The sequence below is a fragment of the Globicephala melas genome, chromosome 19 (assembly GCF_963455315.2).
Source record: "Globicephala melas chromosome 19, mGloMel1.2, whole genome shotgun sequence".
NCBI classification, from domain to species: domain Eukaryota; kingdom Metazoa; phylum Chordata; class Mammalia; order Artiodactyla; family Delphinidae; genus Globicephala; species Globicephala melas.
The window spans coordinates 49,302,875-49,327,636 of NC_083332.1; the positions used below are offsets into that span (position 1 = coordinate 49,302,875).

Genomic DNA, 24,762 nt, shown 5'->3' on the forward strand with positions numbered 1-24,762 from the left:
CCCCTGCAGTGGGGTGTCACATAGGACCCCAGGCTTCAGGCTACCGCCACTGTGCACACTCTTGGGCCTGCAGCTGGTCCCAAGTTTCCAGCTGTTTCTGACCAAAGCAAGGAAGGAGTAAGGGGCTCTAGCAGCAGCCCAGCTTCCTTCTCTCATTTCACAGGACACGGTGGTTTCCCTGCCTGTGAGCCGTTTCCTCTGGGCAGTCAGAGGCCACGGCCGGGAGGCTCCCACGTCCTGACCAGGAGACCCCTAGGGAGGAGATTCCTACCCTTTGTCCCACAGCTCAGGAGTCCATTCTCCATCCTGTGTCCCCATGTCAGCACTTGGGCGTCAGCCTGAAGTCTCCGGATGGGAGGCAGGAGTGCCAGAGGTTGAGTGTGAGGCCAAGCCTCGCCGCAGGGGTGGGACAAAAGGGGGAAGAGCAGCAGCTGAGGGAGGGGTTCCCACCAGTGCGGCCAGGCCCCCAGATCTCCCTGCCCAGGAAGCAGTTAGCACACATCCTCAGGGGGAGAAGCTGAGGCAGCATAGCCTCGGGCAGGGGACACCTTGTTCTCCCGGGACTGTCTGTGATCTGTCCCTCCATCTGTAAGGTATCTTTTCTCTTCCTCCCGGGCACAGAGAAGCCGATGACTGTGAAACGCTTACTGGCTAGTGGAGATGGGCCAGAAAACAGCCATGAACAGCTCGGGTCTGTGTTGGAGAGGGCCTGGTCCAGGGAGTTCCGTCAGCAAGCCCTCCACTGCTGGGGAGCAGGGGCTGAAAGGGACTTGGAGGGCAAAGAGGTTGAACCCCAGCTCCTGGCCCTGTCAAGACAGGTGGGCCGCTAGGGAGGCCAAGGTGGTGAAGACTTGCCCCAGCTCACAAGGCTGTCAGACCGGCTCACATCAGCCAGGGCCTCACCCCGAATTCATAGAAAACAGCCGAGTGTGCCAGATGGGAAGAAATTCCATCCTGGAAAGAGCACCAAGGAAGTGCCTGAAGCTAGTAATGCTTCCCTACTTCAAGGATACACAGTGCCATGGGCCCCGAGCTCTTAGCCCGAGACCTATGTGTGCCCTGCAGGGAGTGTGGGAACCACACATGCGTGCTGTCCATAGTTGACCCCAGATCTGTCCGACGGGTCCATGGTTTTAAAAGGTCAAGCTCAAGGCGGTAATAGAAGAGCATGGGAAGCCAGAGCTGTACCCTGTCCCCTCTCCCGCCTCAGCCACCTTGGGGAGGGCACACGCCAGGCCCCAAAGGCCCCAGAGCTGTTAGGATGGTAGGGGTGCTTGTGTGAGTCAGAAAGCACGCAGGAAGTGCGCGCTCATTCCCTGCGGCCGCTCTTTCTCCCATCGCTTCTCAGGCGTGCGAGGGGTTTGTTCTGTCCGCTTCCGTCTGGCTGTGCACAGAGGCTGCGAGGCCAACCCCTCTTCCTGTTCGGTCACTGCCTTCCTCTGCTCTCCAGGGCACAGCTCTGAGAACTTGCGGAGTGCAGAGCTGTGTCCCTTTAAGGTCGTTTGCCACCTTACCGCCACCCCACCCTCCCGTCCCTGTAAAGGCACTTTGGAAAGCCAGGGAGGCTGGGAGCCAAGCAAAGAGGAAACCGGTGGTGTTTGTAGGGAGCTAAGTGGCCCTGCCTTCCTGTCGGGTCTGTAAACTCGGAGGGTGCAGATTGAACGCAGCAGGAGCGGTAGGGAAGCCAGCCCATTACACGCCTGGATAGTTGCTGTGCTGGCCTAAAAGCGCCACAGGAATGGTCCCCAGGGCCACAGGCAGAGTTGTCCACAGGGGATTTTGCTCTCGCCTGGCCTAGCATGAACATCTCTGGCTCCAGCACAGAGCGGCAGGGGCAGAGGTGGTGGTCTCCCTCCCCCCACCACCCCACCCCGGCCTGCCCCTCTTCACTCCTGACCTTGGCAGAGCCCCGGGGCTGGGGAGAGGGCCACCTCTGGGGCAGTCAAGAGGGGAGCTGCCTGGGTGGGCGGCCCTGAGGGAAGCCTGTGGAAGGCTCCCTGTCTCCCTAACTTGTGTTTTGGTGATATGACACGAAAACAACCAGTTGGGTCCCCTGTGACTTGGCAACTTTTGTGCCTTCTCTGTGTGGCTCCACATGGCTGGGGCCCTGCCAGGCTCTGGGGAGAGGGGGTGGTGAGCCCCCTGGAGCAGGCCTGCAGTGGGCAGGCCCAGCAGGAGCAGGCAGGCTCTGGGCTGAGTCCGTCATTGGAGACGGGGCTGGACATCCTGCTGCACGAGAGGCAGGCCCCTGGGCCCCGCACCACAGCAGTGTGGCGATCTGGGACCAAAAGTCACCCCAGGACTGACGTTTGCCCCCAAAACCCAGTCTTCATGACCTTCCCTTCTGGCCACGGGGCCCATTCTTGGGATAAAGCAGCTCTTGTCAATGTGCCCTGCAGGGCTCGCTGGTCCCAGCTCTAAACACACGGGCAAAAATGAACGTTCTGATTCAGTTTCGTTGCTTATAGCCTGGCCTGGCGTGACCAAGTGCAGAAATAAATTCTAGAAGAAACGCGGGAAGCCATCCCTGGTAGTTTTGCCAATAGTAGCGGTGACTGTGATATGCTGAGCTCTCGTTTAGGACTGGGCACCGTTCTAAGCTCTTCTCACGTCAGCTCGCTGAACCCTCCCCGTGGATCAGTCCTTGACCCTTATGCCATCTCTGAGGAGGGCACTGTCATTCCCACCTGGGCTGGGGGATCATGGCAGCGGTGGTGCTGGCCCGGGAGCCTGGCCTGAGAGCCTGCTCTCTTCACCTTCACACTCAGAAGACGGCAACACACGTGAACCCCACCCTGTCCAGCAGTGGTGGTGGAATCGGTGGTCCAGCTTCCTCCTCTGCGTGCTGGGCTGTGGCCTCAGCCTGGCAGTTTTGGGGGGTATCCCTCCTCTTCACAGCGACTTCAGGGACCCCATTCCAGCCTTAAGCCCCTCAGCACCTCATTTCCTGCCCTTCTGCTGCCTCCCCCCTGGCCTGCCCTCTACTTCCTCCGGCCACACCAGACCGTTTCCCAGCCCACATACCCTTTTCGGGCGGCGTAAAAGCACTCGGGTGCTGGGGCAGCTCTGCGCTGCCTGTCCTGTGACCTTGGGCAAGTGTCCTGCCTCGGTGCCACCTCTCCTTCCTGTGTAGATCGGGTGATGGGCCCCTGGGGGGCTTTGTGAGCGCTTGCATGGAAGGGGGTAAGGTAAATGCCCTGTATGTGTAAAGTGCTGCCTTTGCTTCCATCCTTCTGTTACAAGAGCTTACGCGTGCTCCAGGCCAGCTCAGATGGCTTCTCTTCCATACAGCTTTCTAGGATATCCCAGGCCAGACTCCTTTCTCACACTTTGTTCCTTCCACCAGTCACACTGTGGGGTTCACATCTGTTTCCCCCCTGGCCGTGACCTCTTAGACCCCCTGAAAGTGCAGGTTATGCCAGCCTCAGCATCGCCTAGAGCTCATCAGAAATGCAGACACTGAGGCCCACCCCGGAGTCAGAATCACATTCTATCAGGATTGCTGGGTGACTTGTGTGCTCCTCAGTTTGAGAAGCACCAGCTCATACCGCAGGGGCCTGCTATACTCACCTCTGAACCCCCAGCGTCAGGCGCCCAGTAAGGGTCAGCACCCCTCTTTCAGAGTTTCTTAAATTGACAGAAGGAGCGGGTACCAGGACCAATCACCCAGTCCCCATTGTCGGGTCTGAAGCTCCCCTAGCACATCTGCCCAGGCCTTCACTTGTCCCCAGATGGAGAACCTGGCCCCCTTCAACCCAGGCCCCTTCCTGGTCTCTCCAGCGCCCCCTTGGCCCCAGCCCCTGCTCTCCCAGCAGGGGCAGCGCGGCCCCTCTCCACCGCCACATCAGCTGGAAGGTCCTCCCAGGCCCTGCCCTGGCCCATCAGCTTATCTCTTGCTCCGAACCAGGCAACTGGAAAGCCTCCTGGATTTGGGTGACTGCCCAGGGCAGAGGACTCCCCGGCTTTTCCACAGAAAAGAAAGTTTCTGCCCTTTGGATTGGGTCCCGAGGTTGCCGTTGCTGCAACATCTCAACCACCCTTTTGTCCACACAGCCATAGGGTTTGGGCCCTCTACTCAGTGGACTCCACACCCTCTGAGACCCTGCTTCCCGAGTGGCCGGGGCCTCCCTGTCTCCCAGCCCCTGTTCTGTGTGTAGGCTCTCCCTTCCCTGCTCGTCCCCCTCAGTTCCATACCAGCCTCCCAGTCACGCAGCCCGCTCCTCGGAGCACTTCCTGTGCCAGGCATGGCGTCACGCTCCTAACCCCCACGAGGTTCACAGATAGCTACCGGCCCAGAGAAGGTGTCACATCCTCGGGAGTGCCCTGCCAGTCAGCCACAGGACCTGCATCTGCGCCGGGTCCCCGGCCCTTCCCCCTCCTCTCAGGGCAGCGGAGCCAGATGCCCACTGGAGGTGCTGGCCAGGCACACGGCCCAGCCCTCGGGGGAGGTAGCTGGGAGGGCTGGGAGCGGAGCGGGGACCCTGCTGGGCCCAGGCTGGGCGCCTGGTGTTTTTGCATCTGGTTTTGTTGAACTGTAACTCGCGTTGTGTATTGAGGCCAGAGCTATTTTTATCCTGACATGTGAGGCTCCTTCACGTCATAGCCGCAAAGCTCAATCCAAAACATGCCAGGGAAGGCTGTTTGTAAGACGTTCTGCAGATTCTCATGTCGCCACATCAGGTTTCACTTAGTAACATCTGCAGGGCTGGCTCCCTGGCCGCCCACGCCCCGGCCTGGTTTTGTATACAGGGTGCTCCCAGCAGTATCTGTTGGCCCCTCGGCCAGCCGGTGGTCACGTGAACGTCCTGCCAGAGCCCACTCCTCTAAACCAGAAATGCCAGGCAGGCGGCACTGGGACTGGTCCTCGGCAGGAGTAGGGAATGGAAATCCCGCTCTTCTCAGCCCCTCAAAGGGCGCCTCCCTCCTGAGACCCGTGTCCAGGTTGCTCCCAGCCCTCTCCTCACTTCCCCACCTCCTGGGGCCCCGGCCAGAACAGCTCCCCGACCGTCCGCGGCGGGCCTGGAAAACCGTGCTATCAGCAGTGTCTCCTGAGTCGAAGCCTCCCAGCCCTGTCGTCCCAGCAGATCCTCATGTTGGAGGGCGGGCCCTGACTCCGGGCGCCAGGCCCCTCTCTGGCTCTGCCCTGTCCTAATGGGCCGGCAGCATGTAGCCCCGGGCCCCTCCCGAGGGAGAGCTGAGCTGAGTAGGCTATTATGGGCTGCTGAGAAAGGAGGCCGATTCCCAGCCGAGCTTGTCAAGCACGCAGACGAGCGAGAGGCAGAGGCGGCCGGTGGAGGCGCTGTGAGCTCCCCACGGGGAGGAGCAGGCTGCGGTTGGGCAGAAATTAGTTCAGTTGAGAGAGGCCTGTCATTCCCTGTAGTAACACCCCTGGAGCGGGTTTGTTCTCTCTGCACCCCATCTCCTCCTCCCGTGCCTGCAACCTTGCCTGGAAACATCTCACAGGTTCCACCTCAAGCCAGCTGGGCCAGAAGGGCTGGTGAGTCAGAAAAGTGGCCGGTGGGGCCAGTGGGAAACAGGCTGGGAAGGACCGAATAGGCCCTCACCCTGTCCGTGGTGAGCACTGAGATGCGCCCCATCCTTGCCCGGCCCACCTGGCCAGTGTTGCCCTTCCCCCCGAGCTTCCCAAGGCTCCCCACCCTCTCCTGCAGAGGCTTCTCTCAAGGGCAGTGGCCCTGACCAGAGCCCATTCTGGTGGGTGAGAGCCTGAAGGGCCACCGGCCTCAGGCAGCTCCCCCGAAGCTCCCACCCTCCTAGTCTCAGCCTCAGGAAGGCGCCCGGCGCCCACTTCGGTTGCACCCGGCCTGCTGCTTCTCGTAGTGCTTAAGCGGAGCAGCGGAAGCTTTCTCAGTAACCACCGCACTGTGAGAATGGGAGGCACTCGACGTGGCTTCTCCCAGATGTGGCTCTGCCCACTCCTGCCTCCTAAGGGCCTCAGCTCCAGGGGCCACCATGCGGGCCTGGACGTAGAGAGTGGATTGTGGGGCCCAGAGCGGGCTGTGGCTGAGGAGAGCGGCGACATGTGCGGAGCAGCCCCAGGCCTTCTCTTCTGCCGGTCTGTCAGCTGAGGGGTGGCCAGATCTCCCTCCCTGAATGTGGGGGGTGGGGGAGGGGTCCCAGGCGATCCCCTCTCCTCACAGCCTCCCTGCCCCCCAGCAGAGGACTGTGAACTCGTCCCAGATCTGACATTCCAGACTATCCCCAGCCCTCAGTCGTCCAGTCCGAGACTCGGAGAACGGGAACCATTTGCTTCATGCAGTGCTCTGGGTTATGGCACGTTTGCCAGGGATAGCAGCCCCGGTTTACCGAGGTCAGACTATTTAGGAAGCCCCAGGCCAGGTACGTTACATGTTTGTCTCGTTCAATGAGGGCTCTCATTGCCCCCACTTTGCAGATGAGAAAACTGAGACTTAGAGAGGGTAAGAGACTTGCAATTCTGGAGTTGCACAGCTAGTAAGCGGTTGAGTGGAGGTCTGATCTGAACCCAGGTCTGATGGACTCCCAAGCCAAGCTCTAAACACCATGTTTGATGCTTCCCACTGCCTCTGTAGGGACAGAACCACCCAGCACCTCTCCCCAGTGCCTGCCCAAGACACCCAGTCCCTGGAGACTGGAGACTGTGGCCCCAGGTGGGGAGGATTTTGTTTTGGTCAGTCCCCATTTTGGTCCCTTTGTCCTTTGGAACCTAAGCCTGGAAAAGGGGTGGGACAGAGGTGTACGTACAAAAGCTAGAAGGGGACAGGGACATAAGGAGTCATCATGAACGAGCACCCAAGAGAATGCTGCAGGCAGCTGGGCTCCAGTCCACACACACCTCCACTGGGGGGCGTGGGGGGAGCCTCTGCCCTCTGGCCAGGCCACCATGGGGGCAGCAGAATACATATCCTCAAGTATGGGGAGGGGGACAAGGGGCTGAGAGGCAGCCAGGCTGCCTCAGCAGCTGTATCTGCAGCCACCTCTTTGGAGATCAGCCCCAGCTGGGCCTGGGGTAACTCAATCTGTGAGAATGTGACACTTGATTCTGCAAACAGCCCCTCTGGGCAGGGAGCAGAGACTGTTTGCCATTCCAGAGTCACTCAGGACTGCCTGGGCCAGGCTCTTCTGGACAGGGACCCAGAACAACACACTGCAAACAACAAGAAATTCAATGAGGCCTTTCCTTGAACTGGCTTCTCGCCCCGTGCACAGTTCACAGGAGCTGTAAAAGAGGTTCAGGAGAGAGGACAGTATTTTGAAGGTGTGGCTCCTGGTAAGGAATCCTCATAGAGTAATTCACAGCCAGGAAAAACAAAACAGGAAACACCTTTTCCAGTTCCCAGCCACTTCCCCGTAAGGACCACACGAGGATGTAAGGAAGACTGAATTCAGCAAAATGACAGAACTCCTGGGACAAGGTTTTACTGCTGCTTCCTGGCATCTGATGAAGTCAGCCTGTAGGGGCTCCTCTGTAAGGCTCACTTGTAGTGCTCTGGGCGACGCTTCCACACGTTCCTGTTTTATGCTCTAGGCTGATGCTTCTGGGAGCTGATACTCCTTGCACAGCCAAGCTTGATTCCCAGAGACCCCCCACGCTGCCTGTTTCACTAAATCGTACCCTTTAAAAGGGTGAACTTTATGGTATATGAATTATATCTAAGTTAAGCTGTTATTTTTTTAAAAAAATCAGATGTCCTGTTAATGCCTCAGGCAGATGGAATGAGGAGTCCTAGCATCACTGACAGCTCTTTCCAGCAGTGCTGTTGAGGTCATCATGTGTTAGAAAGGAAGGACGGGGGGAGATCCCAAGGGGCGTATGAACAGACACTACGTTGGGATCACCCCGGCATTGTGTCAGCCCCGCCCTCGTCCCCTCCGCGCTGGAGGCCTTACATAGGGGACCATGTGCAGGGCTGGGGCTGGGACGGGGTTGCAGGGACAGTGTGGTGACGGCTGTATCTGGCTTTCAGTGTATTTTCAGCTGGTACACATAAGAGGGAGACCTCGAGTGTGCTTCTGGTTGTAAAGCCAGCTCAGGGTCTTCAAAGTACTACTCTAAAAGAGCGTCTTTGCCTGAAGATGAGGAAGAATCTCTGATTTCAAAACATTGGGTGCAGATGGAAACGCTCGGTCACATTCTGTCGGTGTGTGCTGTCTTCACCCTGGTGGCTGTGTGCATAATTGACTTATTCTTAAGCAGCGGCGGGAAGGGAGTATGGCTTCTGCCTCACAGAATCTATTGGCTTCATGGACCATTGAGGTTGTGTGTCTGCCTTCTCTCTTTCCTCTCTTTGACTTGCCATTTGCTCTTAACCAGTCAAACAAAGCCCAAGTGTATTTTATTTATTAGGATAATGAGTAAAAAAAAAATTTTTTTTTCCAAAAATTTCTGGCACCTAGCAGCAGGTCTCACACGTAGGAGATATTCACTAAGTGATGGAGGGTCAGCTGGAGGGGTGGACAGGGAAGTGGGTGCTTTTTGCAGTAAGTGGAGTTTTATCAGCTTGCGCACACTTGTTTGGTCCTGGCTTTTTTGCTGCCATCGTGGCCCTTGATTGAAGGTGTTCCCTCATCCTGTTACACAGAGACTCTTCCCCCACCTTTTTGGCGTTGATAATTGTTTATATTCTGTGGACGCGTAGAATAAATCCCGGCTCTGTCCCTTTCTCTATAGGTACCAAAGGCTTGGAGTGTTCTCCTTCGACTCCGACCATGAACTCCTACTTTTACAAGTTCATGATCAACCTTCTCAAGAGGTTCAGCAGCGAACGGAAGCTTCTGGAGGTCAGAGGCGGCTTCATCATCAGGTTAGCCTCCGCGTACCTTCTGTGGTCCCACAGCCTCGGCTTTTCATTCTCCTACCATACAAGGGGTCAGGGCAACCATTTTCGCTTCCACTCCTCTCTCCTCCTTTTCCTGACCTTTGAGCTCTTAAAAGAAACAAAGAAGGTTCCCCCTTCACACCAGGTTGCTGGTGCTACTGACATGGGTTAGGTTGATGTCACCATTTTTTGAACAAATGAATTCGTTTTTCACTTGTTGAGACAGCTTTCCTTGAGGCTAAGTATCCTCTCATTGAACACTCTTGTGGGAGTCTTCAGGGAGAAAAGGAGGTGAGCCAGACAGAACATGAACCTGGCTGTGCTGGGTGCCCAGCTGTCAGCACACCGTTTGGCCACAGCTGGGTGGCAGCAGTGGCTCTGGCAGAGCCAGGTTCTTGTGCTGTGTGAGCCCAGCCCCGGACAGTCCCAGGGCACCAGCCCCAGTCCCTGGAGGCCTGCAGAACTGTCACCGCCAGCAGTATGGCCAGGTCTGGCCCTTTGCCTCTTGCTTGGCTCCAAGGAGCAGGGTCACCAGGAGAGTAACCTTAGGCCAACAGAAACCTAGAGGGGACACAGATTTCTCCAGGGTCCCCAGAAAGCCAGGCAGAGGAGTTTCCCAGAATACTCTGAGTGACCCTAGATACTCTACAGCAGTGGTTCTTGGCCCTGACTGCACGTTAGGTCACCAAGGAGGCTTGAAAAAGAAGGTGATGGCTGGGCTGCACCCTGACCAGTGAAATCAGGACCTCTGGGGCGACGGAGGTTAGTAAAGCCATCCAGGGTGCTCAGGGAGCAGACTAATGTCCCAGGAATTGGGGGGCTCCTGATCAGGGCCATCTGGGGGTCGGGGAGTTGAAGGAGAATTCCAGGGGGAGGGTCCACCCTGCACAGAAGCTTCAAGGCAGGAAGGAGGTTGGAGAGTTCATTTTGCTGTAAACCAGAAGGCAAGGGGAGAGGGGCTCAGCCGTGTGAGCTGGACTAAGGACTGGGGCCCTTACCAAGAGGTCAGCGGCAAGCCGCTGAATGGGCTTGAGCAGGGGAATGGTGTGACCGGTTTGCTGCTTTTTATATATATATATAAATTTATTTATTAATTTCTATTTTTGGCTGCGTTGGGTCTTCATTGCGGTGCACGGGCTTCTCATTGCAGTGGCCTCTCTTGCTGCAGAGCACGGCCTCTAGGCACGCGGGCTTCAGTAGTTGTGGCTCACAGGCTCTAGAGTACAGCCTCAGTAGTTGTGGTGCATGGGCTTAGTTGCTCTGCGGCATGTGCGGTCTTCCTGGACCAGGGCTTGAACCCTTGTCCCCTGCATCGGCAGGCGGATTCTCAACCACTGCGCCACCAGGGAAGCCCCAGATTGCTGTTTTTACAGATTACTGTGCTGCTGGGAGAGAATGGGTGGATGTGTGGGAGACCGGCTGGGAGGCTGTTGTCCAAGGTGGCAGCTTGGTAGGGGGATGGGAAGAAGCAGTGCAGTGCGATGCAAGAATTAGTAAGAAGTGTGTTGATTGGTGATGAATTGCATGAGGGAGGGAGGGAGGAGAGAGGGAGTTGGGGGGGGACGGCCAAGACTGTGGTGTGAGCAGCAGGGTAGATAGTGGTAGCTGTCCCTGAGGTGAGATCCCCGGAAGAGTAGCAGAGAGGGAGGGGTTTCAAATAGCTTTGGGAACATCAAAGGAGAGACATTGAAGACATCGCTATGTCTGCTTCTCAAAGGAGGGATCTAGGCCCACGATACAAATCTGCAGGTTGACGGCAGTCATTCATTCATTCACTCTCTTATCCATTCATTCAACAGATATTTACTGAACACTGTGCGGGGTTCCATTCTAGATAATTCTACCTTGTGGATTTCATTCCTAGGGACTAAGAATGGTTGGTGGTCAGAGCGAAGAAAGGCTGCCCGGAGCCGGGCCCTTCAGAGTTCCAGTGTGTAATAGTTGGGTCTGGAGAAGCCGGGAGAGGAGGCTGAGAAGAAGGGCCCAAGAGGTAGAAAGAAGCAGAGGAAAGAGGCGGATGGCGGGAGGCAGCGAGGGGAGAAGAGGCCGGAAGAGGGCCGGCTGGAAGGCGTTGGGGAGTCTGCTGAGCGCGGGGCGAGCTGAAGGAATGGGGGACAAGGAAATGGGGGGAGCAGGCCCAGGGCTTGCCTGTGTGGCGCCGGTGGGTGGAGGAGCCACAGGGCCCCAGCTCCGGGCAGAGGGTGGCATTGAGGCCTCCCTGGGGAACAGGCCAAAGGGTAGAGTCTCAGGAGGGGGCAGGCCTGCCTGGTCAGAAGGACAAACGGCAGGACCACACATCCCTGCCCATCAGGAGGAAGGGGCTTCTGATGGTCTAGACCACCCACAGGCGTCCCGGTGGGGGGCGGGTGGTGTCACCACCCTCTGCCCTCCTGAGCTCTCGCAGAGCGGGGTTTCTCAGCGTCGGCACTGTTGGCATTGGTAATTCTTCGTGGCAGCGGCTGTCCCGTGCGCTGTAGGGTGTGGAGCAGCGTCTCCAGCCTCGACCCGCTGGATGCCAGTGGCACTGTCACCCACCCAACTGGGACAATCAAAAATGTCTCCAGACAGTGCCAAAGGTCCCCTGGGGGGCAGAATCGTCCCGGGTGACGACCACGGTTACAGAGCGACAGAAATGGATTCTTACCGTCACTTGCCAAAAGAGGAAGGTTTCCATGGTTTTTTTTTTCACATCAAGTTGGACGGTTGGGGCTTGAAGAGACCCCCTACCAGGAAAATGACGGACTCTTCCCACACGAGTGGCAGTTAGCTTCATGCAGCTTTCGAAATTGTAGAGGTGTCAGCTCTTTTGATGAGCCCTCCTTGCCTGGAAGACTTTCAGGAAACCAGTGGAGAGAAAGGCCTTTGAAAATGGAATTTGTAGCTAGTTTCCTCTCTGGAGAACTGCGCTGTAATGGGTTTTTCCATCCTCTGTCAGCCTCACGTGCCCTGTCAGGGGCCTGGGGAGAGGATGCTCGGGGAGTCGGGACTATCCCCAGACAGCACCAGGCAGAAGTGCGGGCAGCGTGGGCGCGCATGGGTGTGTGTGAGTGTGCGCGGGTGCTCTCCCCACCCGCTAGGGCCGAGGCTCCGTGGAGCTGGTGCCACGTTCCCATTCACAGCCTCTAGGACAGTGAGGCTTCGCTTGCTTTGCAGTGTCTCCCAGGCATCCTAGGCTGATGAGAATCCTCATTTTGCAGGAGGGAAATGAGAGGAAGCCGCGTGCCTGCCTGGCTCAGTTGGAGCTGGGCTGCAGACCGCTGCACTCTGCTAATTTCGCAGCTGCCCCTCTGTCCCTTCTGTGACAGAGTGTCGAGCCAGGTGCCTTGAGGAGCCCTGCACGGCCTGCAGACCAGGACCACCTGGCGCCCAGCTCCTCAGAGGGTCCTCCCTCCTCATCCTTCTGGGGCTCAGTATCCAGCATGGCAGTCACTCGCTGTTCCAGGGCTCACACTCCCCGTGCACCACACTGGGGCCTCAGTGGGCATGGCACCTGGCCTCCAGGGCACGTGTCACTCCCACCCCGCACGGCCACAGAGGTCTCCTAGCCCTGGGCAAAGAACCCGGTGGGCTGGACAGAAGGAACCTGTGACTGGGCCCCTCACCTTTGTTGTCCCTCCTAGCCCTTCGCTTCATTTGTCCAGCCTGCCGTTCCCCCTGAAGCAGCACCAGCCACTGTCATTTCGAGCTACAGCTTCCTCTGGGCCGCACCAGCTCTGTGGGGCGGCTACCTGCTAAGCCAGCGTGCCACGCCACCCAGTCAGGGTTCTCAGGGTGAGCACAGCCCAGTATCCGACGTGGAGGAGGCCTTGAAGACGTGTGCCTTTCTCCTTCCCGTGGCCAGACGGGCCGAGGCCCTTCAGCAGAGGTTCACTGGGGCCCAGCCCTCGGAGTGTCAGCCTGCCCACCTGCCTTTCGTTTCATTTCCTTGTTTTCTGCTGGTGGCTTTAAAGAGGAGCCTAATAGTGATACATGCAGGCTGAGAAGAAGCCACAGGCCTGATAAGAAACACAGTAAATGAAAAACTTTAAAAAAAAAAAGAGAGAGAGAGTGAGAAGCAGGGACTTCCCTGGCGGTCCAGTGGTTAAGACTCCATGCTTCCACTGCAGGGGTCATGGGTTTAATCCCTGGTCAGGGAACTAAGCTCCCTCATGCCGTGCGGCGCAGCCAAAAGAATTTAGAAAAGAAAAAAAAAAACACAGTAAATGATTCTTAACCCCCTTCTTCTGGTGTTAAGCCAGCTATGATTTGCTCCTCTCAACCCCCAAGACTGAGCAGAGAAAGGAAAGAGATTCTTCTGGCAAACAAGTGAAGAGCCATTGTTTCTGTAGTAGTGTGTTTAGCTCAGGGTCCAGGAACCGCTACTGTCTATAGAAGGACAAAGGCATCCAGACTTCTTGAGGACAAACATCTGGTGGGGGGTCTTGGCCTTGAGGAAGATGCATGACTCTCCTCAGGCCCCGGGGTGTTTCCCCCAACTCGGCTTTCCCAGGCTGCACCTCCGTGGGGCGTGGGAGTAGGGCCCCAAACTCCAGCCAGGCCCCTGGGTGGGTTGGACATCCTCTCTGTGTCCATGTGGCCTCGCTATCTGGTGGATGTTAACAGTTCAGAGGCATGTTGAGTTTGGGGAAGTCAGTGACTCCAAAACCTCGTCTCAGCCAGACTTGCTGTGACCCACTCCGGGCCCAGGCCCTTCTCCCGGCTGCAGGGACTGAGGGAGGGAAGAGAGGGACATGAGCAGATGCCACCCCAGCCCTGCCCACACCCACGCCCCCTCCCCAAGGCTCCACAGGAGTCGGGCAGATGCCACAGGCACTCAGGAGCTGGATTAAGAGGGGAGCTTCTCGAGTCAAACAGCCTTGGGTTCGAATCCCAGTTCCTCTAGTTTTTAACTCTGTGACCTGTTTCCAAGCCCGTTTTGCTTTGACTATAAGACGAAGATAATTGTGCCTGCCCTGTCGTTTTGCGGAGAGGGTTACATAAGCCTGCGTGTTACAGCGCTCCGCACGGCTTGGTCCAGGGGAGCTCGCTGTTCTGCCTCATGATGCGGCCTCGGCCTTCCACAGTGGTCTGTGGGGAGGGGAAACCAGACCCGGGAGGGGGTGAAAGAATTGAACCTTCTGTGCCGAGAGCTGGCTCCTGAGCGCCAGGCCTGCTGCGCCGACACCCAGGGCGCCCACCAGCGGCCTGGCCCTGACACCGCTAAAACAACTCGGCCCTAAGTGGGTGTTCGTGTACATTTCCCTCCTCTGGCCTCTCCCCGCTCCCCCCACCCCGACCGCCACCGCCAGTGCAGACAGAACAAGCACAGAGCTTGTTTTCCCACGAACCGCTCCACTATACTCAGTAGAAAAGGAGAGGAGGGAGAAAACGCAGCCTCTTTGATAGGCTGTGATATGAGCTCCAGCACAACCCGACAGCTGTGATCTTCACAAGGCCTGCTTCTGTGCTGGGAGGGCAGCGAGGCTGAGGACGCTCACGCTGCCGGCCAGCGCGGCCCTCCGACCAGCCGTCCTTCGGCTTCATCAGCTGCGCCTTCCCCCTCCCCTTCCTCCCTGCTGCCTTGCAAAGAGGGCTTGCCAGAGAATGCTTTCCTTTCAACGAGTGACTGTGCTGTGAACTCGAGGGCTCCAGCCCCTTCCAGCCCTGTCCATGGTGGCCGAGCACCCTCCCCGGAGAAAGGAAGCCCCCAAGATGAGGTGCAGGTGGGGGTCCAAGTGAGAGACGGGGCAGCCGTCACGAGGACCCCGAGAGCCCCACGATAAGGTTTCTGGTCCTTCTGGTCCCCTCTTGCCTCTGACACAGGCCTGGCAGCCTCTCCAGTTCAGCCAAGAGCCAGAGTCCCTAACATGTACCCCAGCTACGCCTGCCCTCCCCTCCCCCAGTGCCCCGGCTTTGCATGACAGCCCTGTGTTGGGGGGCAGGCGAGTGAGGTGGGTGGTGGGGCTAGGAAGCCCCCGGACTTGTTTTGAATTGCAGGGTGGGAGGGGGGCACAGTGGCTCAAGAGAAGAAGCTCTCTTTCATGCCCTAATTGGGAAATTCCACTTTGCTGTCCTTGTCCGTTCCTTGGCAGGGGGTCAAACGGCCTCTGCGGCTAGGGCAGCGCACACCACAGATCCTTGCCGACCCCAGCTCCGCCCCCCTCGGTCTCTGTATCCACCGGGCCTCTGGAGTTCATTTGCATCGGGGGCACCCCCTTTCCCCTGTCTCTGCGTGCCACCTTACCTGCCAGGGGGCATCGGTTGGGTCCCCAAAAGCCCATTGTGCTGATGCTAATGAAAGATGAATTGAGTGAAGTGGCAAGACCCAGATCCCTGTTCAAATGGCATTTTAGAAAAGCAGCTTCGCTTCTGGACCCCAGCCTGCGGAGAGCGCTGCTGAGAGGCCTGCTCGACTGTCTTCCTCTCGCCCCTTTAATGGATTGCGTTCATTTGCTCAGAATAAAAACAAATCGCTGTGACAAACACGCACCAACCTAAGTCTGTCTGTGGAAACAGGCCCTGATCCCCCTCCCCAGAATGCAGGCGGATTTGGGTCTTTCATCAGTTGTAGCCGTGTTGACTGGGGTCCCCAGCTGAGGGCAAGGAGACAGAACATTGAACAGGGCTGGAGGGTTGCTTCGAGGAATTTCTTACTTCCCTCTCAGAAGAAGCGTCTCTTCCTGTTAGCTTTAAGTCAGTCTGCCCAGTTCCTTGTGTGAATCTCGTGGAGCCTTCCCCAGTCATTCTTCTCCAGGGGCCAAGGTGCTTTTGTTGAGACGCAGGACAGCAAAGGGAGTGAGTGGCAGAAGCTGCTTTGCACAACCAGCTCTTGGCTCTGATCTCCGAATTGGGACAACGCTGAGGACCTGTGAATGGCAGGGCGGCCCCATCTGACATGCCAGAGAAGATTGCCTGCAAGAAAGCCCTGCCCTCAAACGTGAAAAGGTGTCCCTGGGAGGTACAAAGTGCAGGCAGCCCAGAGAACCCAGCCCGGCCCTTGTCCATTGTCCCCTAATGCACGGCAAAGTGCCAGCACCCCAGCACCTCATAGAACCATCCGTGACCCGGGGGTGGCAGGGAGGGCTGGGGACAGCCAGTGGCTTTGCTCTGTCTCCTGCAGGCAGTCCCCCTGCTGTCCCTGTAGAGCCCACTGTCATACACACTGGCGCTCCCTGCAAGAACGGATGTATTTTCTTCTGGAATATGGAAACCACATGCGATAAGCCTTGCTAGGCCAGGCTGGGATTAACTAGGTGCAGCCGGGGTAGGGGGGGAGGAGAGGAAGTGCTGGCCAGAGGGAGCCCCGTGCAGCGTGCTCTGGAAGTCTGGGGAGCTTTAGAGGGAAGTGGCCCCACGTTTCAAGGGTCCTCCTGGATCCCTTGTGGGCGGAGGGCTGCTGATGGAAGCAGGGGCTGGAAGGAGGCCAGGGATCCACTCGCTTCGAGCCGGGCTTGTGGGAGGTTAGGGGTCACAGGTGAACTGGGCACGGGGAGGCCAGGTGACCCACAGAGCCAGCCATTTGCCCCCACGTCCAGGAGCATCTGTGGGGGGGGGACTCGGGAGCCATCCCGCACCTGCTGCATGGGAGGCCTTAAAAGGCCTCCAAAGACTCATCACGTGGGTGGTGGCACCTGCGGGGCCCTTTCCAGCCTCCAGTTAAAAGCACTTTCTTTGTAGTCTATACACCTGAGACGCCCAGCTCCCCAGCCCTGTTGCCAGGGGCTGAGAGCTTGACAGTGAATTTCTTTCTGAAGCTCTAGAGGTTATGGAATCTGCAGTTGTCTCTGGACCTGTTTATACTTTACCTAAGGATGCCAGGAAACTAGCAAAGCTTTGACCTTGGTAAGTCAGACAGCGCGGTTAATTAGCAAGTAGCTGCTGGAATCGTAATGTAGCAACTTAAAATATCGGCAGGTTTGGAATTGGCCCCTAGAGGTCACTTCCATCCTCCTGCCTCCTTGGAGTTGGGCTGCATCCGAGCCAGGAGAGATAAATGGGCGTCCTTAGCTTAAAAGTGCTTTTAAACTCCTGGAACAGCAGTTGCAGAAATGTGTCCTGTTTGTCCATCGTAGAACGTGGTTCTCAGGAAGCTCTTTATTTCATCCTTTTAACCCAACCTTTTCACCGTGGGTGCCCTGGGAGGCCCCTGTGTGGTCCTCCCCCCTCTCTCCCCACAGGGGTATTCATTTAGCAGGTGGCCACAAAGATCACAGACACACGTGCACCCACTTCCCACCGCCACCCCCATCATCAGAAAAATAACACAGAAGGGTTTCCATCACATGCGGTTTGTGAAAGGCCGTCAGACCAGCTGCCCCTTCCACATAGAAGGAGAGTTTCCGTCTCTGAGCACGTGTGATGGTGACACCTTGCAGGGGCCCTGGCCTGGGGGGACCTTGGCGCTGAATTCAGCCTCAGACGGTGAGCACAAGCCCACGTGAAGTAGCGTACAGCCTGTGGGGAAGGGTGCTTTGTAACCCGGGCTGTGAGGGCCCACCGAAGAGGCTCTTGGGACCTAAAGTGGATAATGGAACTCTCTTTACAAGTATGCAGCCTCAGCTCCCAGGAGAGCATGGGCTTTGGGTCTGTTGCCGTCATCCTAAAATCTTTCAGTGTCTCTGTAGCACCAGCGCATTTGCCCCCAGCTCCCTCACCCCACGTCTTAGGACATCTCCATGGGGGTGCTGTGTACCATCTAGAGATCCTAGAGCTGAGGTTCTTGGTTGTCTTCCAGACTGGGTGCTGGAGGCCATTTGGGAAAACTGCCCAGTTTCCAGTCTGGACTTGCTTTTCCTCAGCCTCATTGGAAAGAAGCTATGTTCTCTTGTGGCGCCTCCCTTTTGCCTGGAGTCATTGACCCACAGAAAATCCCCACCAAGACCCGTCCTGACGTGGCCTCCTCCTCGTCGTCCTCTCCCGGGGCTCTCCTCCTACTGCCTGCCACCTCTCAGAAGTGAAACACTGAGTAAATCTGCGGATCCTTCCCTGTCTTCCTTCTAGGCCCCGGGCCCTCCAGACTCCTGCCTGGCCATCATCCTGGCCCATTTCTGGTCTATATTTAGATTACATAATCTCATTGGAACTGCCTGGCACTTGGACAGTGACTGTCTTTCTTGGTCTAAATCTCTGTTCTGACCCTTGCTCGAGAGGACAAGTCTCCCCCCGCACCCCATACCCAGATCATTTGCTTTCCTTCTGGTTTATCACAGTTGCTCACATCACCCACATTGGCCTCTCTCTCTCTCTGGAGCTGAGCTGAGATGGATTTCAAGTGTAATCCTGAGTCATCTCTCATTTTTCTCTAGTCCTCTGTCGAGCATCCCATGCTGTCTCTTTCGAGCCTTGCCTCTCCCTCTTCCCTTTCAGAAGCTGCTTTCCTAAGCGTGAAGTTTTGCATCTCCTTCTCCGTTTCCACCGGCCGCACCCCCTGCCCGGGCTGCGGTCACAGTCACGCGCCCCAGTGCCAGCTCTCACATGTGACCCGTTTCCCGAACATGGGGCCATCTGAGCCTCCTTGTTTTGCTCCCCCAGAGAGCTGCTACTTTAGCCTAATAATGGCGCTCGTGTCTCCACTTCTCAGCCTTGTCATCGGTAAACTCGTGGCCTCTTGTGTCCCCAGAAGGTCTGACTTGTTTTCTGCGCCGTTTTGCCATCTCTTTGGCAAAACCCTCTCTCTTTCTTAACCACGTAAGCTTAACACTTTTTGCTTCAGCGCCCCAGATCTATCTTTTCCTTCTCCTGATCAGGCCACCATGGCAGCCTTTCCTCCTTCCATGCCTCAATTTCCACAACGCCTTTTTTGAATCTAAATTTTATATTAACAACATACTATATAAAAGTACACAAATCGTAAGTGTACTACAGTTTGGTTAGCTTTCACTAATTGTCTGCATCCGTGTAACGAGCACTCAGATCAAGAAGTAGAGGGCTTCCCTGGTGGCTCAGTGGTTGGGAGTCTGCCTGCCGATGCAGGGGACGCGGGTTCGTGCCCCGGTCCGGGAAGATCCCACATGCTGCGGAGTGGCTGGGCCCGTGAGCCATGGCCGCTGGGCCTGCGCGTCCGGAGCCTGTGCTCCACAACAGGAGAGGCCACAACAGTGAGAGGCCCGCGTACCGTAAAAAAAAAAAAAAAAAAAAAAAAAGAGCATTTCCAGCGCCCAAAGGTGCCTTTCATGTTTCTTCCCAGTTACTACCCCTACCCTCCTCCCCAAGGTAGCCACTGGCCTGAATTCTAACGCTGTACATTCGTTTACCTGGGTTTTTGTTTTGATTTTGGGTTTTGGGGTTTTTTTGTTGACCTGATTTTTTGAACTTCATATAAATGGAATCGCGTAGTTTGTGCTCTTTTACAAACTGTAAACTTTCTTTGACCCACCTCGTGTTTGTGAGTTCGCTTGTGTCCCATGTAGCCGTAGTTCACATTTCTGTCAAGCCCCCCACTGTGTGAAGATGCCGTGGCTCATTCACACATTCTGCTAGTGATGGGCATTTGGGTGATTTTCAGTTTGGCACTATTGTGAATGATGCTGCCATGAGCATCCCTTCACATGTCTTCTGGTGAACATACGTGTACGTTTCTCTCAGGTAATACCTAGGGATTGCTGGATCAGGGACCATATATGTGTTTAGCTTTGATAGATATTGTCTGAGCTGCACCAATTTCCTCTCCCACCCATGGTGTGAGAGTTCCCATTGCTCACATCCTCACCAGCACTTGATATCATCCATCTTTGATTTTAGCCTTTCCTGTAGGTGTATGGTGGTATCACCTGTTGTTTTAATTTGCATTTCCCTGAAGACTAACAAAGTCAAAGAACTTCTCATCACTTTTTGCCTTTTGGGTATCCTCTTTTGCAATGAGCCTGTTCCAGTCATTTCCGCATTGGGTTTTTGGTGCCTTTCTTATTGATTTGTGGAAGTTCTTTATATATTCTGGATGCAAGTCTTTCTCCAGTGTGTGTACTATAATTATCTCCTCCTACCCCGTGGCATGCCTTATCACCCTTTTAAAAGTGTCTCTTGTTGAACAGAAGTTCTTTATTTTTAATGTAGTCCAGGTGACCAGTTTTTCTTCTCAGCATGTTTTATGGTTTGTGCTGCTTTTTCAGGGGATTAGGAGCTCATGAAACTACCCATAAAGCTGCCTGTTTCTGGTAAGCACTCCTAGTGAGCTGAACACTGAGTACAGTCCGCCTAAAAAGGTATTATATCTTCACTCTGGATGGGGTCTTGGAGGCCACCTAGTCCAGCCTGCTTATGCAAAGATTCCCACTCCCTCTCCATCCCCCCACCCAGCTAAATCCCAGGGGCTTCTGGTGCAGCCAGGCCAGTGGAGGTCTGCAGCCTGGAGTTGGGAACCGCTTATCTAACTATGGTGGTCAGCAGGAGGTGGGAACCCAGGTCAAAGGCACCAGTACGAGCAAGGGGGCTTGACCGGCCCGTGTAGCCAGACCAAGGCGGAGGGCTGCAAGGCCCAGGAACCCAGCATCTTCCTGTGGTGCCGTCCGTCTTCTTGGCCTCTGTTTGAGGTCAGCCTCACTGCTTTGGTCTCTTCCAGTGGCAGAGACGAGGTCACCACATCACATGGCCATCATGCCCCAGCTGTCTGTGCTCCGGGGGAGCTCTGGTTGGTTCCCACGGGGTCATGTGTCCCCTGTGGTAGGGGAGGCGGTGGCAGGGTGCTGCAAGCAGCAGCCCTGACAGAACCCCAAGTGGAGTGGGGAGCGGCAGCTCTTCAGAGGAAAGGGGCTCCCACGGGGCAGCTTTCCTGAGCAGTTTTCTCGTGTGAAAAATGGGGACGCTCACCATCGTGATCTGCTGATCCTCGGGAGGTTAAATGATGTTACAAAAAAGTACTCAGAAGAGTGTCTTGCACCTGGTAACTGTGCAGGAGGTGTCCCAGTAGCGACTGTGACAGTCATTGTGAAGAGAAGCATCCACCCTCTCTCTGTGCATGTCAGAGTCAGGGAGCCCGCGGGCGGGTGGGCTGGTGGTCCCAGAGCTGGCCTGGCCCCCGTTCACCCCCTTCCCAGGCCCTTGCCGCTCGCTGCCTCAGGCTCAGCTCCTGGTAAGCAGATGTTCTGGGGTTGACTGTCACTTTCTCTTGTTTTCTAGGGAAGAGTAAGAGAGAAAGCCATTGAGCAAACAAAGACTTGCCCCCAGGTGTCCCCCCTTCCTCTGCCCTTCACCCCCCCCACTGCCCCCCACCGAGACCCCACCCTGTTCAAAGCTGCCCAGTCAGGACTCTTGAGCGCGTGTGACAGAAAACCAATTCTCACGGTTCTGTTGAAAAAAATGAAGGTGCTGTGTAGCCAGGGACCAGGATTGGCAACTCCGCAGCTAGCACCCTCCTGGCGTCCTCAGGCCTCCGTCTCACCTGCTCGCCTCCACAGCAGGCTCTCCTCTCTCCTCTGTCAGCCCCGTGCCCCGCAGGCCGTCTGTCCCGTGACAGGACAGCCACCGCAGCTCTCAGCTCACTCCTCACCCTTAGCAGCCGGCCTTCAGCCGCGGGGCTGTCCTTGAGTCTCACTGGACCCGTCACTGTGCCCTGACTGTTCAGGATGGGATTGTGTGCCCACCCTCCCGCGCAGGAGGAGGAGACATTGTTCGTGGGAAACTGGATCTGGAACCAGAATCCCAGGCTGTGGACACCAGGGAGGCAGACGCAACCAGCGCCCGCCCTGTGGTCAGGTTCAGTGCTGCCCGAAAAGGGGTGCGAAGCAGGCCCCACTGAGGGCCCACCATGGCAGCAGTGGAAGGAGAGACACTCCCTCTCCACTCTCCCAGCAGCCAAATTCTCCAGGAAGGAGGGCAGGGGGAGGGTGGAGCTGTGTGTGTGCCCCAGTGACCTTCCCAGAGACCACCGCGCGGGCAGGTGGGGAGCAGGGTGGCCTCTGAGGAATTAGGCCTCCAGCTGACTCCTTCTCTAGGGCTTCCTTCCATTTGCAACACTGCACCTTGCCAGAGACTAGAAGTTGTCTGCTGTGTCATTGTGTGTGGAGCTGGGGGTTAGACTCAGACCCAGCCCCTCCCAGGACGGCCACTCGTGCCCACGCATGTGCTCCCAGAATGGTAGCCCCAGGCCATGATTGAAGAGAGACCAGGAGAGTCTCGGTCTGGAGTTTAGGCTCAGTTCAGAGTGACCAGAAGGGACCTTAAGGGTCAGCTGAGGTCTTTCACACAGGAGGGAACCGAGGCTCTGATTTTCCCAGTAAATATTTTCCTCGCGCTGCCCCGTGCCCCGCCTGGGCTAGGCCGACGCAGGACCAGCCACCACAGTCCACACGCGGGGCACTCAGGTGTAGCAGGAGCACGGGGGGGGGGAGGGGGGCAAGGAAGAGCTCAGGCTAACCCAGACGGGGGACAGGGGTCAAAGGTTCACTCCCCCTGGTTCATTCCATGGCTGTTCCTGGAGCACCCATGGTGTGCCAGGCCCCGCGCCAGCCCTGGGCACACACATAACCGAGAGCCGGTTCCTGCCTTCACCGAGGTGGCAGTCCGGTGGCACAGGCAGACAGATGACAAGTGACTAAGAAAGGTGTGCCCCGGTGTTGTGATTCCTGCTCTGGAGGAACTGCAGGGGCGGGGGTGTCCTCAGGTTCGGGCCTGTGGGCCGGGGGGTGCCCGTAGCTTCAGCAGAACCAAGGAGCTGTGACCTGGATCTGATGTTTTCTCAGAGCATAAAGGTGCCCTAGTTTTCCCTCTCCTCAGGCTCGGCTGAAGCTACGCCAAGCATTGGCTGTTAAAGGCTGCCTGAGATGTGGTTTGGAGCCAAAAGTCTATAGAGCCAGTGCATTTGTGACCTTGTTGAAAATGCTTACTGAGGAAAATCGGGGTGTGGGGGGTAGGATTTGGGAGTTAGGTTGTTGTGGTTTTTTCCTTTTAAAAAAAAAAAAAAAAAGAATCAGTTTGGCCATCCTCACCCGCATCCCCTTCCCTCTCTGCACAGCCCCTCCTGGGTTGCCTGACTCCTCCAGCCCCATGGCACTCATCCCTCCCGTTCGTCCACACCTCCCCCATCCCCAATCCCTCTCAATCCCCTGTGCTTCAGGAATGAAAAATACCAAGTGGGTAAAATTAAGGAGCCTGGGTATAGCCCTGGAAATTAGGCCACAGCTGTCAGGCCAGGCAAGGGTCCTTGTCTCTGAATCGGAACTGCCGGGAGCAAGCGCTCGGCCCCTCCCCTGTGAGGATGGATAAAAAGCCCTAGCTCCCCCCTCCCCCGGGAAGGGGCTGCTGCCTGCTGGCCTGAGGAGGGCCAGGGAATGCTGTTTGTCACTGAGCAGACCTGTCCCAGTGCCCACCCGCTGGGGCACCGCAGTGGGCAGAGCTCATCCCTGCTCTCCGAGGGATGGTCCCAAACTCGAGTAGCGATGATGCTCTGTGGGCGGGGTGGGGTCGAGGAGTGCCTGGCCCTAATGGAGGGGTCTGAGGAAGCTTCTGGAAAGAGATGCTGTCTACCTGAGCCATGAAACATAAGGAACTGCTGGGGGTGAGGGTGGGAGGAGAAGGTGCTTGTGATGTAGGAAGAGTCGGCTCAGAAGCCCAGGTGCCAGGGCCCGGGCAGCCCCAGGGAGCTGGGAGTGTGGCTGGGACCAGGCCCAGGCAGCCCTGACGTATTCCCAGCGAGCCACCGAAGGGCCTGCGCAGGCTCAGAAAACTCTCTCCACCTGCCCTGGGCCTGCACAAGTCCTGAGAGACACCCCCGACACGTGGCCACCCTGGAGTCCTTGGGATGGCACTGAGCCAGGGGGACTGCAGGGCCTCATGAGGCTACACCTGAGGCAGCTGGTCCCAGAGCCCCGTGCCCTGAGCTCCAGCGAATGGCAAGGAAGTGGGGCCCAGGGCTCACGGTGGCGGGGACACTTGCTCGCTGTCCACAGCTGTGCCGTTAGCCTCCTCCAGCACCGAAGGCTGGTTAAGGAGAGGCTCAGGAAGCTTGCCTGACAGGGCTCTGGCTGCTGCATCACTTTAGAAGGTTCCATGATGCTGGGACCGGCAGTGTGAGCAGATAATCTGGACTAAGTTTAAAACCTTCTGGAGGCTCCAGACATCCCTGCCCTGCTTTCAGCCAGTTAATTCCAGGTGCCTGTGAATTCAGCCAGCTGGCCTCAGCTGCTCCCAGAGAGCAGTCAGCTTTTCCCTTCCTCCCACGTGAGCTGGTCCCCTTCCTGACAGACGAGGCCTGTCTCCTCTGAGCCCTCTCCTGAACGGGACCCCTGCCCACCTCTGCCGGTAGCCCCTGGCCCTAACAGTTGGCAGGTTCCTGGAAGTTACCTCACTTCCTTCCTGCCCTTGAAGCCTGAGCAGCTGCCCCAGTCCAATTCCTTCTGCCTCTCCCGGCCCCCCCAGTAGCGTGGTAATTGGTTTCTCAGATCTTCAGCTGTGCACCCCATCTGTGAGTATTTCCCGGTCCCGACCCTCCACAGGAAGACCTGTGATCTTACTGCTGTGGAGACCCCACGGGGAGGGGGCCGTGAAGAAGGGACTGTGCCTCCCTTTCTGCACCCCTCCCGTTCCTCTGCCTCACTCCCGCCAGTGAGGCCTGAAATAGCACCAGCACAGCCACCTTCTGCCCCCAGCCCCACCGCACAGCCCAAGGTCACACTCCCCCCAGGATGGGGTGCTGGGCCTGGTGTGACGGAGCAGCAGCTGCCTGGTGATATCTGTCCCCAGCTCAGCTCCCGAGATGAGTATCTGTAATTACAGCTCTTGGAAGGTCACAACTTTCGATTCATTTTTGTGGTGTTTGGAAAAAAGTTCAAACGTCCCTATACATGTTTAGTCTTCCCGAGTCAGCTAGGGGTTTTCTGGGAGAGAAAAGACAGCCATCAAAGATGTGCCCACAGGCCAAGCGTAATGGCTGTGGAGACTGGGGGGCCTGGGCTGGGGGAGGAGAGGCGGATAGACCTGGACAGGCGTGAGCGCCCTCGGGGCTGGGGAGGGCGGAGGGTGGCACGGAGCCGCA

At 57.0% G+C, this 24,762-nt stretch overlaps 1 protein-coding gene across 1 annotated transcript in view; it reads left to right on the forward strand.

Moving 5' to 3' along the window:
• Positions 1–24,762, forward strand: part of VAC14 (VAC14 component of PIKFYVE complex) — a 98,766-nt gene that overhangs the window by 51,087 nt on the left and 22,917 nt on the right. The window contains exon 14 of the mRNA XM_030863391.3: positions 8,669–8,801. Coding sequence (XP_030719251.1) covers positions 8,669–8,801 — 133 coding nt within the window. The remainder of the gene's footprint in view (positions 1–8,668; positions 8,802–24,762) is intronic.